Source organism: Ursus maritimus, unplaced genomic scaffold (genome assembly GCF_017311325.1).
Source record: "Ursus maritimus isolate PB19 unplaced genomic scaffold, ASM1731132v1 scaffold_5, whole genome shotgun sequence".
NCBI classification, from domain to species: domain Eukaryota; kingdom Metazoa; phylum Chordata; class Mammalia; order Carnivora; family Ursidae; genus Ursus; species Ursus maritimus.
The window spans coordinates 47,289,486-47,303,920 of NW_024426663.1; the positions used below are offsets into that span (position 1 = coordinate 47,289,486).

Sequence of the window (14,435 nt, forward strand, 5' to 3'; positions counted from 1 at the left end):
TTTTTCATAATAGACCTTATTATAAATGATCTTTGTAGAAATTGTAAAATGCACCCCTCAATCTCAGTATTTTCCTTGGATTCAGATCAATATTAATTCAGTTGAACCTCATGGTGGTCACTGTGACAGGTACTATAAGTACAAAGATGAATAAAACACAGTTTTACTCTTAAGTGGGACTCAAACACCTAAAAAATAACTACAGGTTAAATGAATTATGGCCACAGCCTCCAAACTTGTCTTTCTGCATTTCTGTTTATCCATTTAGTCCATTCCATCCTCAGTTGCCAGAGGATTGTTACTAAATTCAAAATGTCATCAAGCCACTTGCCTGTATGGACCTGTCGGTGACTACACATGCTACGGGTGGGAAGTCCATCTCCTTTAACGTAGCTGAAACCGTTCTCCACCAGCTGCTCTCTGCCTGCCTCTCTGAGCTCATCTGACCTTTTCCCCTCCAAGCTCTTGCCTGTATGTTTCTCCACAGCATCATTCATATTCTTTTACCTGTAGACCTTCATACTCAGTGCTCTGTCCACCTGAACATTCTTCTTTCCCCCTCCAACCCTTTGCTGGCAGATTCCTCCTCATGTTACACACCTTTTTTTAAGTAGCACTTTCCCTAAGCAGTCCTTCCTGGCCCACCAAGACTCCTGTGATTCCTGTCTCCTATCATATATGCAACTATCACACTATACGAAACTGCTGATTCCTCCTCTGGGAAGGACAAGGACCCTGTCTCTTAAGTTTAGCACAGACATCCCCTGCTCAAGATGCTTCAACAATATATGTGAATTGATGAGTAAATGAATTGAGGAATGAATGAGGAATACTTAAAGAAGTATCTTCAAAGTGAAAATGGAAATCCAGATGGGGAAATAATTGATTCCATCGGACCTGGGCCCTAAAGGATGTGTGGGAGGGAGGGTATCTGGGGGGCACAGTCAGTTAAGCCTCCAACTCTTGGTTTCCGCTCAGGTTGTGATATCTGGGTCATAAGATGGAGCACCGCATCAGGCTCGGTGCTCATCTCAGAGTCTGCTTGAGACTCTCTCTCCCTCTGCCCTTCCCTCCACAGATAAATAAATAAATCTTAAAAAAGGGGGGGGGAATGCATGGGAGGGAGTTCAGAGTGTTGAGAAAGGGAAAGACATGCATGAGCAAAGCCAAGAGTTTGCAGAATAGAGCAGTTTGGGATGAATCCTATTTGCATTGGATCTCAAATTTGACATCACTTCTACCAAGCCTTCCTAAGAAGCCCCCTTAAAGAGGTTAGAAGTCTCTTGTATGTGTGCTGAGAGCACTCTCTTATTCTACACGTTATGATGTATATTTCTGATGTTAAGTTTTAAACCTGAGATCAAAAAAACACATTCATTGGGAGTAATAAGTTTGGGGTATTTTTTTTGTTTTTTTGTGAGAGAGAGTACGAGTGGGAGCAGGGTGGCAGAGGGAGGAGCAGAGGGAGAGGGAGAAGCAGACTCTCCCCTGAGTAGGGAGCCCGGCTTGGGACTCAATCCCAGGACCCTGGGATCTAAGCCAAAGGCCGACGCTTAACCGACTGAGCCACCAAGGAGGCCCAGGTTTGGGCTTTTATTTAGCATTCTTTCATATGAAAAACTTACCATGTTAACTATAAATAATTTATAATAATAATAATTGCTACTATTATTAGGTGATAAAGAGGGCATTTCAGTGGAAGATGAGGAGAGAGAGAAAAACAAACATAAGAAGACATAGACGCCTGGCACCCTACAATCCTGAAGATGCATGATTGCTACCATGCTGAATGTCAGCCTTTCAGACTCATTTCCTTCTAACAGATGTGTAAGGGGTAAAAAGTCTTTTTTTTTTTTTTTAAGAATTTATTTATTTATTTGACAGAGAGAGAAACTGCCAGTGAGAGAGGGAACACAAGCAGGGGGAGTGGGAGAGGAAGAGGTAGGCTCCCAGCGGAGGAGCCTGATGCAGGGCTTGATCCCAGAACACCTAGATCACGCCCTGAGCTGAAGGCAGACGCTTAACAACTGAGCCACCCAGGCGCCCCATAAAAAGTCTTTTGACCCAGTAGCCACACCACCACATTCCCTTAATATAGGGAAACTAGGACTCCAGGGTTGGACTGGCTTAAACAACAGCCCCCTGTCCTTTATATTAAATTGCTGTGTCCAGCTCATGAATGCACAGTGAGACTTTTTGCTTGCGTAGGGAAAGGTTTAAGAAGTGGTAATGTATTTCTGCCATATCACCAGGAATCAAGAAAGCAGTTTAATTCATGCATTTTAAATACTAACAACATCTGACTCAAAGCATCATCTTTAGGAAAAAAGGGGAAAATGGCCAAAACAAACTCCCAAGGCTTTGGTAGAGTGAACATACCCAAATATTAATCACAGAGGAGTGGTGAGCCTTTGGAAGGCTCACCTCAAGCTTCACACATATGAACTTTAGCCCTTTTGTATTACAGTTGCTTTGCAAATCATGACTCCAAGGCAACCGTCTTATTGGAACCTCCAAGATTAATAATGACTTTATTCAGCTTATAGCTTAGGGCGGAACCAGTGACAAAGCCAAGACTCCTGGGCATACTGATCCTGTCAGCGCAGGTCCCATTGCCCCAAAAGCATAAACATGAATTCTATTTGTCTTCCCAGAGATCTCTGTGCTTTTCCTGGCCTGTCTTTTTAACACTAACAGGTGATAAATGCATTTCTTCTTCTCTTAAAATCTAAGCTGGCTTTTCGTGGATAGTTAGAAAAACAGAAAAATAATAACCATGGTAATGATGATGATAATAATTTACTAATCATTTGACACACTTTAGTTCATTTATTCCTCATTAAGAGCTCATTGCAGTAAATATATCCCTTTCCCCATATTATAGTAAAGAAACAGAAGCTTAGAGAGTTTAAGTAATTTCTTGAGACTATATAGCGAGGAAGATGGATTCAAAGCCAGTTTTTCTGATTTCAGAGTCCAGTCTTTTAACCACTCCATTCTACCATTCTTTTTTGTAAGCCGCCAGCTGACATTTGCACACCTTTGCCATCTCTTTAGCCTACTTACAACCAGAGCTGAACCATGCCGATCTTTCAAGAAAGTGTTAATGTAAGTGTTAAGAAGCTTTAGAAAGGGACGTCCTACTTGATTTCTGCTTGGGTCATGATCTCAGGGTTGTGAGATCCAGCCCGGCGTTGGCTCATGCTGGGCATGGAGCCTGCTTGGGATTCTCTTTCTCCCTCTCCCTCCCCCCCCTTCCCCCACATCTGTGCATGTGTGTGCTCTCTCTCTCTCTCTCTCTCTCTCTCTCTCTGTCTCTCAAAAAAAGAAAAAAAAAAAAGCAGCAGCAGCAGCTTTGGAGACTGACAGATGTGTATTGAGTTACAGCTCTGCCGTTTCTTAGCTGTGTAATTTTTGTCAAGTTCATTAACCTCTCTGATCCTCAATTCCTTATCTAAGAAATAGTAAGAGTAAACATCTGAAAGGGTGCACTGCAACAGTTCAGTGAGTTAACGTACCTAATGTTCGTGTGCCATAGCACAGCGCCTGACACAAAGGACCCAGTGAGGTACACAGCCTCATTCAGGCTTAGCTCACATGACACCTTCTCTAACAGGTCTTTGTCTTCCTTAGTCCAAACTAAGGCACTGCCCCCACATTTACCAACTATATCATTCTCAGCTTTCTAGAATTTGTTTTCTCTTCATACACACCTGTCTCCTTTTATAGGCCAGAAGCCACTGGAGGGCAGGAATGATGCTTCGATTTTTGAACATCTATGAAAAGCTGAGAACGGTGCTCAATAAATAGTGGCCACATTCTTAATCAAATATGTGGCTATACTTCTGACAAAGAATTGTGTGGTTTCCCTCTCTCAGGTTTTGTGTCAATGCCTAAATGAATCTATAGAGAACCAAGAATAAGAATAGCTTTGTTCATATTTGAGGCCTTCCATAAGTATGGCTCTTGAATTATTACTTTTTGCATATCTTCCATCATTCTTACTCAATTTAAGCATCTTGAGGACAGCACTTACAGGCTATTTTGTTTCTACCACCTTAGCCAATAGTAGAAATGGAGAGCACTCAATAAGTGGTAACTGTCATATGTCATGAACTGTATGAGACTCTCACTTACATTTTTTCATTAAATTGTCAAATAGTCCAATGCCATAGTTCTATGTATCCCCCTTCCCTCATCCCCATTTCAGAGATGAGGAATACTGAGGCCTAGAGAACTAAGCAATTTATCCATGATCCACATCTACTAAACACAGAGGTGGGACTTAAACTGAAGTCTGTCTGACCCATAGCCCATACTCCTAACCAGAAATTCTCAAAAATGTTCTGGCATCAGAATCACCTGGCAACTACTACATCAAAATCTAAAGAGATGGAGCTCTAGAGTCGCTAAAACTTTCCAGGAGATTTTTGCACAACCAGACCAAAGATTTGGTAAGCTCTGCTCTCAAATACTACATCATATTTCTTCTAAATGTCTGTTTGAATGAATGAGTGAATGAATGAATGATGACTGTAATTCTTCCATTGATAATCCACTTCTACATTAAGGTTTACTCTCAGACAATGATCCAGTTTTAAAATACAAGGATTCCTAAGAGGTTATCTTTTAATTATCTAATATCTTTAAGAGGATTGGCTCTTAGTTGAACAAGGCTTCTATTTCTCCTGGATCTAGATCATCTGCTGTGGCAGACATTGTCATTGACACAGGCTTCTAGGGTGGTCCAGAAACATTCCACCTGCTTGCAGTGATATAGTCATGCCTCTCTCAAAAAAAAAAAAAAAAAAAAAAATTTTTTTAGCTGTGTCAGGTTCATGAATGCACAGTGAGACTTTTTGCTTGCATAGAGGTCTTTGGTCTGGCTGGCAGCCTCTTTGGAAGGCTCACCTCAAGCCACTTAAAGCAGAGGCAGCTCAGGTGTCCTTCAGCTGATGGCTGGATAAATGAAATGCAGTTTTAACCATACAATGGAATATTATTCCACAGTGAAAAGAAATGCAATATCTGTATATGCTATAATATGAATGACCCTTGACAATATTATGCTACAGTGGAAGAAGCCAGTCACATATTGTATGATTCAAATTTATAGAAAATGTTCAGGATAGGCAAGTCCATAGAGACAAAAAATAGATTAGTGATTGCCTAGGGCTGGGAGAGTTTGGTGAGGAATAGGGAATAACTGCTAACAGGTATAGGGTTTCTTTTTGGGGTGATAAAAAGCTCTGAAATTCATTGTGGTGATGATTGCTCAATTTTGAGAATATGCTAACACCACTGAATTAATACACTTATAAAGGATAAATTTTATATGTGAATTATATCTCAGTAAGGGTGTCCAAAAAGTGGGGGGGGGGCAGCACAGGGTGACAGAAGCGCTGTAGCAAAATTACACGAGAATCATGAGATTGCCAGACACCCATCACAACCGGAAAAGACTTCACAAAGTTCCCCTTCACCGGGAGGATGTACAGAATCATCCTTATGAAAGGATGCTCACCTTACAGTTTCCATAAGCTGACTCTATCAGTAACTTTCTGTGATGCTTTTTTCTGACTTGAACGTGTTTCTAGTTTTTTAACCCTCTTCTTTTCCCTAGCTCTTATAGGACTAAGTTAAATATAATTCCCAGAGAAAAAAATACATGAAGTGGGCACATAGTATTATATTTTTTGGGAAAGGATTATAGATTAAAATGTAGAATATGACTATGGCAGTGCACATTTTTGCTGCAAGCAATACCAGAAGGCTGGTACTCATTATTTGCCATAGCAGAGAAGAATGTTCAAGCCAGTATTAATGTTTAAAAGGAGACATGATTCCATCAAAATCTCATGTGTCAGAGTTGCCACGTCCTTTTTCATCTGCATGGCCATGGGTAGGGTCAGAGCTGTATTCTACTCACCTGGACCAGTGAAGCAGCATGATTTCCTGCTTCCTATGTGACCCTCCCTGGAAACTCACCATCCATCACAATGTCTAAGCTACCTCTCTAAAATGCAAACATGAGGCAGCGCAACCCAGGGCATCACAGCCTGGATACCAGGCTTGCATGAAGGCCTCACCATCTATGATGGCTCTGTCATTTTAGGCAAGTTACTTCATCTTTCTGTGAATCGTTTCCCCCTATTTTTAGGGAGGTTGAAATGAGAGCAGTATGTGAAGTGCTTAGTCCAATGTCGAGCTCAAAGTGGTTGGTCACTCTGAGTTCTTATTATCACACTTATATTCAAATGCTTTGTTTCTACATAATGAAATCTAATAATTGTCAATGAAGTCTAACCATCGGTCTTGCAGGAACCTGTACAATCTAAACCAGTTTGTCTTCTCCCTGTTCACAACCTTCTCTAAATGCATCTGGCAAATTTGTGACTCCCAGTACTTCTCAAGCTCTTTCTCTGCCGTTCCTGTATCTCTAATCAGAAAAGCCCTTTCTTCATCCAGGAAGACCATAAGACTATGAAGTGACTTAAGTTTTTCTCAAATTCCTCCTTTCTCCATGTTCTGAGAGCACCGTAGGGGGTTGAGCGAAGTTGACAAAGGGAATTATATTTTATAGGAAAAACAAACAGGATTCCTGGTGGACTAGAGAAGACGAATGATGGATACAAGAATAAAGGAGGGCTTCTAAGCTTAGATCTGAAACAACTGGGCCCATGGTGGTGCATTTATTGATATGGGAAGGCTTGGAGAGAATGAGGCTGTGAGGGACTAGTAATAAGACATTCATGTTAGTTAAGTTTGATACACCGGTCAGATATCCAAATAGATTTGGTAAGTAAGTTGTTGAATATGTGAGTCGGGGTGTGGGGAATGGTCGGGGCTGTGGATATAAAATGAGGAGTCATAACCCTATAGGTGGGCCCAGTGTAGATAACTTTGGGGAACCCAGGGGACCAGCAAGAGGATCAGCTAGAGGAAGAGAAACTTGTTAAACAAAAACATGTGAGTTCACTCCCCCTAGCACCTGATTGAAATTAAACACTGTCTCATTTATCTTTGTGCCTAGTGGTATTTGTTATAAAAATCCAATAAATTCTTGTTAATTTATTTCAGTTCTAAAAGTAAAAAATGGTAGCCCCTTTGACATCTTCCAGCTGTACACTTCAATGATTTGGCAACATTTGCAAAATAAGCGTGAAGAATGATTCCAACATCCAGCTTAGGGTAGAATATGGTGGACAGTTCCATGACTTCTGGAGACAGACTGGTCCCCTCGACCTCCTAACCTCTTCCTATCCCTTTCCCTAGGGTCACACTGAAAAGGGCATGGTCCCAGTGCTCATGTGGGGATGGCAGAAAGCCCAGGATCCCAGCATGGTCCTCCAGGCTGAATACCAGGGGGCTTGAGAGAACAGCAGCTGCTTTAACATATGGGTGACCAGTAGGAATTCCCCTTAGTTTTGGACCGAAGCACCTCCATGTACACAATACCCAATTTTCTGAAAGGTTGTGTGAGAAACTTTCTCTAGTATCTCGTCATGTTTTTCCCATTGACTTTAACAATTTAGTATCCATATTTTCCTGATCTCCTTGTTCCTGTGAAGCGTTTAAGAATTTGTAAATCAAGACACATCCCTCTTTTTTTCTCTCTTGTTGGTACTGTTCTGTTCAGGGCTGCATCATCTTTCACCTTAGCAAGTTCAGTTGCCTTCTATCCAGTCTCCCAGCCCCCAGTTTCTCCCCACTCTGCCACCAGAATAACCACACCAGAACATTTCCCTGTTAGGGTATCCACCTGCCAAGAACTTTAGCAGCTTACCAATTGCTTACTGAAAAGAAAATTCCAAAATCTTAAGGTTGGCATTCCAGGTCCTCCGCAATCTGTCATTTCCAGGCAACCTCTCCACCATTAGTGCCCATCAGCCATACTCTGGGTTAATCGATCAGGCCCCCCTTTTCCTCACAAAATACTTGCTGTGCTTTTTTTTTCCCCCTGTATCTCAGCACCTGCCATTTCATTCACTCAGGATGCCTCGTCTGTTTCTACATCTGTTAACATCCTGCTCCTCAAGTTCCAGGCAGTGCCGCCTTCTTCAAGGAGATTCGTCAGTCACCTCATTGGAGGGAGGAGTCCTTGTCTATACTTCTGAAAAAACTAGTGTTTATTTTTTTAAAGGCAGTTATCAGATAGGTGACGGTGATGACGATGATAATGATGAAGTTAGATAAATAGATAGAGATAAAGGTTTTATTGTTTTTATGTCTTGGGACTCTTATTTTCAATTTCAACATAATGTACCTACCATAGCATAAAGAAGGAACTCTAACAATATTGTCTGAATGAATAAATGAGTCACCCAATTAACCCAGTATAGTTAATTTCCGCTTCTCATAGTTTATCCATTGTATGATTCTAGGTCTTTATATATGGGATTTTCTTAAACCGTGGTGTCTCTATGGGGCGACATGAAGCCATGACATAGTTGACTTCCTTTCACCTAAGTGAAATTAAGTACCTGGTACGTCCCAGGTCTTATGATGGATTCTGAGAAGCAAGTTGTAAATAGGAATAACGCATTCCTGCCCTCACAGAGTTTACAGATTCATGGAGTTGTGACCACCATTAAATAATGAGGGCATGCAATAATCTAGAGGTGCTCCCAAGAGGAACTGATGTGGAAGCTGAGACCTGAAGGAGTCATAAAAGTTAGCCAAACTAAACTGTGGTGTGTGAGGCTGTGAGGAGGAGGACATAAGGGTGGACTTGTGAGGAGGCTGGACGGAGCATGGAGAGAAATGAACAGGGTAGGCAAAGTCTTTATGGGAAGAGAGCAAGAATCAGAAAATTTAAGGGCATTTTTGGGCTGCCTGGGTGGCTCAATCAGTTAAGCCACCGACTCCTGATCTCAGCTCTGGTCTTGATCTCAGGGTTGTAAGTTCAAGTCCCACATTGGGCTCCGCACTGGGCATGGAGCCTACTTAAGAAAAGAAAGGGGGGGGGGCTTTTTTTTTTTTTTTTTTAAAGAGAGGGGGGGGGGGGGGGGGAGGGGGGAGAGAGAGAGCTGAAGGAGGGGAGGGGAGCAGAGGAAGACGGAGAAGTAGAGTCTTAAACTGACTCCACACCCAGCTAGGAGCCCGATGAGGGGGTGAGGGGGTGGGGCTCAGTCTCACACTCTGAGATCATAACCTGAGTGCAAATCAAGAGTCACACGTTTAACTGACTGAGCCACCCCAGGCACCCCATAAAGGGGATTTCTTAGGGCTGAAGAGTGAGTGAGTGAGATGGAGGAGAGAAGCTAGGGGAATGGGCAGGTTTAGACATAAAAAGCACTCCAAGATGTGAAAAATATGTTCAGATACTTTGGAGGATTTTGAACAGGGCATTGACAGGACCAGACCACGTCTTTCAAAAGATGGCTCTAAATTCATGTGCAAAGTAGATGAGAGTATCTGGGGGCAGGAGGCCTCAGGAGCAGGCTCATACAGGTAGCTCAGGCTGAGAGACCCTCCCTGGCCCTTAGCCCAGGTCTCTGCCACAGCAGTAATCGCCATCTCTGCCTCTCCCCAGGGCTTCCAGGGCAGCACCTGAGGAGACCTTACCAAGGAGCACCACACAGTAGATGCTGAAACATCGCACCCACGATAAGAAGCAGTAACATGGCAGCACCTGTTTGAAAGGCATTAAAAAACAAGACTCCCTTTAGAAAGGAACAATGTCCAAGAAAGGGCGAAATAAGGGCGAGAAGCCCGAAGCGCTCATCGTTGCCCTTCAAGCTGCCAATGAAGACCTCAGGACCAAGCTCACAGACATCCAGATAGAGCTACATCAAGAGAAGTCCAAGGTGAGTGAGGCCACCTAGGGCCACAGCCTTGAGAATGGCTCTGGCCTAGCTCTGCCTGCTGGCCCACCCCAATGGCTTCTCTCTGTCAGTTGCCGGGGAGAGCACTAATCCCCGTCCTTATGGAGATTCTCTTGTGTGTGGCAGGAGGGACTTGAGCACAGGATTTGTGGAAGGTGAGGATAACAGGCTCGTGAAACTGATATCTGCCTCCTCAGGAAGCCTGGTTCAGGAAGCCAGATCTAAACATTGAAACGACCTGCACCCTCACTGCTCCCACCAGTTGTATGACCCTGGCAAGTTCCACTCTGTCCTCTATGGGATCTCCCCGCTTTGGTACAGAGCAAACCCTTTTGTGGTTTCCTACATTTCTCAAAGTCAAAAGATTTTCCCTACCACGACAGGATGTTTCTTCCTCCTCTCTTTGACTCATCTCCCACTGCTTTCTCCCCCATTGACTCTGTTCCGTCCTCTTTGCTGGATCAAGAGATACGCTGATCACATTTAGAGCCTTTGGCCCTCTTCCCCCAGGCAGCTGTGTACCTGTTCAGGTGTCATCTCCAGTACCTTTCATCTGCCGCAGTGTCCGAGACTCAACACTTGCCATGTCCAGTTACTCCCGTGGTCTGTTTTGATTCATAGCGATTTATATATTTATCCATTTCCTTGTTTAGTGCTTATTTCTACCACCATCCAGTGTCATCTCCACGAAAGCAGAGTCTTACCTGACCTCTGGATCCCTAGAGCTTAAATAAATGTCTATAACTGAGAGGCTTAGCATGGGTTTGTTGAATGAGTAGAGGAACGAATGAAAGGTGATTCATTTCCTTATACCTTAGCTTCTTTATTAGTAACACATTACTATCTCATACAGCTGTGATGAGGGTCAAATTAGACAAGTATATAAAGCAGTTATGATGATTGAATGAGAAAATTCCTATCAGAGAGATTCTTGGCACATGGTAAACTCCTAAACAGTTATTCGTAGGAGTATTTTCTAATACGCTCTGCATGTGAGTCAGTTACTAACTAGCCTTAGGGAAGTCTCTTTACTTCTCTGAATCTCATCCCGTCGTTGGATATGCTAACACTTCTCTCTCTAGAGTGATGTGAATATCAAAAAGGGTCATGGATAGGAAAGCATTTTCAAGTATCTGACACATATAAGACATTTTTGCTCCCTGCAAACCAGAGACAGCCGTGTCAGCACAAAGTTGCCCTATTTAGATAACTCTTTGTATAGTAACAAAAATAAATATTCCTGATCAAGCTGTTGATCAAAAACCAATATCCTTATTCTTTTTTTTTTTATCTATCTCTTCTTCCTTGACATTACTATTAAATTTTAATCATTTATTTTCTCAACAATCTTATTTCTCCTGGGTTCAGCAATAATAAAGCTTGGATCTGCCAGAGCCCCTTGCCTCCTGTCTCAGCTAAGCCTTACAAACCTTGGATAACCAGACCCCAGTGTAAAATTTGTGGAGGAAGTCTTTTCCCATGAAGCTAAAAGGAAAATGATATCATAAAAACAAACAAACAGAACAAAACAAAAAAACATTTGAGAGTCAGAAGACCAGGGCATTGTGTTTATTCCTCCTCAGGGACACATATAAGTGTCTCAGTCTCTTGATCTGTAATTCATATGACTGAATCTGTTTCTCCATATCTGTATCTCTCAAGCATCACTGTGCATTAGAATGACCTGGGGGAACTTATTAAAAATTGAGACCTTTGGGCCCACAATCCGTGGGTTTTGATAAAGCAGGCGTAGTGAGGGCCGGGACTTGGCATTCTAGCAGACGGTCCAGGCAGTCCCCACGGAGGTGGGTCTCTGCCTTCGTGTTGGCAAACACAACACTCTTAAGATTCCTTCCAGGTCTGACAGTCTAAGAACATTTCATTGGTTTTAACTTTCCCTGGGGCAACGTAACATTTCAAGGGAGACAGACTCCTTTAATTGTGGTAACGACAGGATGACAAACTACATTCGTAGGGAGAAGCCCGTCCATCTAGAGACAGGTAACTGTAAACTGACGCTGATTTACAGAGAGCAAACTCATGAGGTTTCAGAAAGGCAAAGGTCTTGCAGACCCTACCACTGTCAATTTTCTACACATTCAAGCCTTTTAAAAGGGGTAACTCTTGAGCGTGGACAGGGCTACCTGTTTATCTACGGCCTGGTCTCTAAGCCGGCAGGTCAAGTGTAATCTCCCCTTCCTCTGACAAGAGCCTGAAAGTCAGCCTCGTGCATAAAAGCACTGTCCGTAACCTTCTCTCTGCTGGCTGCCCTGTGTCTCCCTTTCCATGGCAGTTAATTACAATCCCAGCACAGGGACTAAAACAAAACCCCAGTGCCTGTCACCAGCCTTCCTCAAAGAGCAAAGGGAATTTAGAGGGCAAGCAAGTCATAAAGCAATTTTATTAAAATAAATATGATTGTTTCCAAAGGCCCAGGCTTTAAGAGAGAGAATATAAACAATGCCAAGATGTGAATTCATATTCATATTCTCAGTTTGGCTCCTAGGCTATGATGATAAAATGACAATTCAGCTATTGGGAAATGGGCTAAAGAGTGGAAACCTTTGAAGCGGTGGAGCATCAGTCATTTTTCCAGAAAGATGCATTACCCCTTGACATTTACAGAAAACACTGCAGACAGAGCAGAGTCATAAATGCTTTAAACTGATTATATAAATAGCTATATTTTATTGAATGTTTACAATCTGTCACACGCTGTAATAAGCACATTTCATCCTGACATAATCGTACCTCTTTCACATAGCACCTGAGTGACCCTGAGCAGGTTATAAAAATCCTTCAGTGTTTTCCTTTCCTCTTCTATCAAATGGGAGAATAGCAGTGTCTGCTTCATGCAGATGTATGTGTGTGTGCTGGTCGTGAGCGGTTTGTGTCAAGCATGTTAAGTATTACGATTCAAGGGGCCCCTGGGTGGCTCAATCGGTTAAGCGTCCAATTCTTGGTTTCGGCTCAGGTCCTGATCTCATGGTCCTGGGATCAAGCCCCATGGTGGGGTATGTGCTCACAGCAGAGACTGCTTGTCCCTATCCCTCCCCCTTTGCCCCTTCTCCCACTCATGCTCTCTGTTTCTCAAATAAATAAATAAAATCTTTTTAAAATAGTATTATGATTTAATTATAGGTGGGCATTGTTATCCCCATTTTACAGATGAGGAAACTGAGATTCAGTGAAGTAAAGTAATTCACCCAGAGTCACATGTTAGGAGGTGGCAGAGCTAGTTCTTCAACTTCCTTTCCCTCTCTTCCAGAGCCTATGTTCTTGTTTTCTTTTTTGATATATTTTCTTAGTTTTATTGAGATACAATTGATATATAATATTCATTTTAGGTGTACAGTGTAATGATTTGATATATATATATTAAAATGATTACAGCAATAAGTTTACTCAACATCCATCATCTCACAGTTATAATTTTTTTTCATGTGATAAGAACTTGTAAGATCTCTCTTTACAACTTTCAAAAACACAGTACAGTATTGTTAACTATAATCACCATGCTGTACATTACATCCCCAGGACTTATTCATCTTATAACTTAGGGTTTGTCCCTTTTGACCCCCTTCACCCATTTCTCCTACCCCCAGCCCCCCTGCCTCTGCCTCTGACAACCACCCATCTCTTCTCTGTATTTGTGGGTTCAAGTTTTTTAGATTCCACATATAAGTGAAATCACACGGTATTTGTTTTTCTGTCCCTGACTTATTTCACTTAGCAAAATACTCTCAAGGTCCATCTGTGTTGTTGCTAATGGCAGGATTTCCTTCTTTTTAATGGCTTAATGATATTCCATTGTGTATGTGTGTATACATATTATATAACATGTATATGTATGTAATATGTACCCTTTTTCTTTATCCATTCATCCACTGATGGACTCAGGTTGTTTCCATGTCTTACACTACCTAGGCTCTTAAAAAAAGTGAAGGTCTTAAAAACCACTGGAAGCCTTAGGCAAAGGAAGATAGAATGTCAGAAGTTTACTCTCCACTATTAAGCAAATTTCAAATGAAGAAACAAAGTATTGGGGGTGGGCGTAGGAACATACCTGAATCCTTCTCTCATAGACTTCTGCATTTCCACTGCAGGGAAATGCAACAAAAAGACTAGACATAATCAACATGTAGTGAATAGAAATTTATCTAAAAGACTTGCCAAGCACTGATAGGAATAATCAGGTAAGTAGGTCATTCTGACTGAACTCCAAGCACAATGCCCAAGAAGATGGAACCATGAGGTGGAGAGGAGAGAACACACAGTGAGGCCTCTGTGCCATGTGTCCTTGTCATTTCTGAGCCTGCATTTTCCCATCTATAAAATGAGTGGATTGTGGGCAGCATAGAGGTGCTACGGTCCTTCCAAAATCATAAGGATTGGTCAGGGAAGGCAGCTGTGTGCTCTAGCTCTTCCTGCACTGAAATAGCTCTCAGGACCCCCAGGTGTCAGCCCCATGCTGACCACCTGGTCTAGGTAATGCTCTTCCCCAACATCCATTTGCTGTACCACTTTGCCCTGCTCTATCGTCGTCATAGAACGCTATCCTGCCTGAAGTGATTTTGTTCATCTGCTTGGGTATTGCCCACTGCCTAA

General features: G+C 42.4%; 1 protein-coding gene across 1 annotated transcript in view; it reads left to right on the forward strand.

Annotated features, from left to right (window-relative positions):
* The window catches only part of JAKMIP2 (janus kinase and microtubule interacting protein 2), a 162,698-nt gene that overhangs the window by 85,622 nt on the left and 62,641 nt on the right, over positions 1-14,435 (forward strand). The window contains exon 2 of the mRNA XM_040622262.1: positions 9,536-9,809. Coding sequence (XP_040478196.1) covers positions 9,681-9,809 — 129 coding nt within the window. The 5' untranslated portion in view covers positions 9,536-9,680. The remainder of the gene's footprint in view (positions 1-9,535; positions 9,810-14,435) is intronic.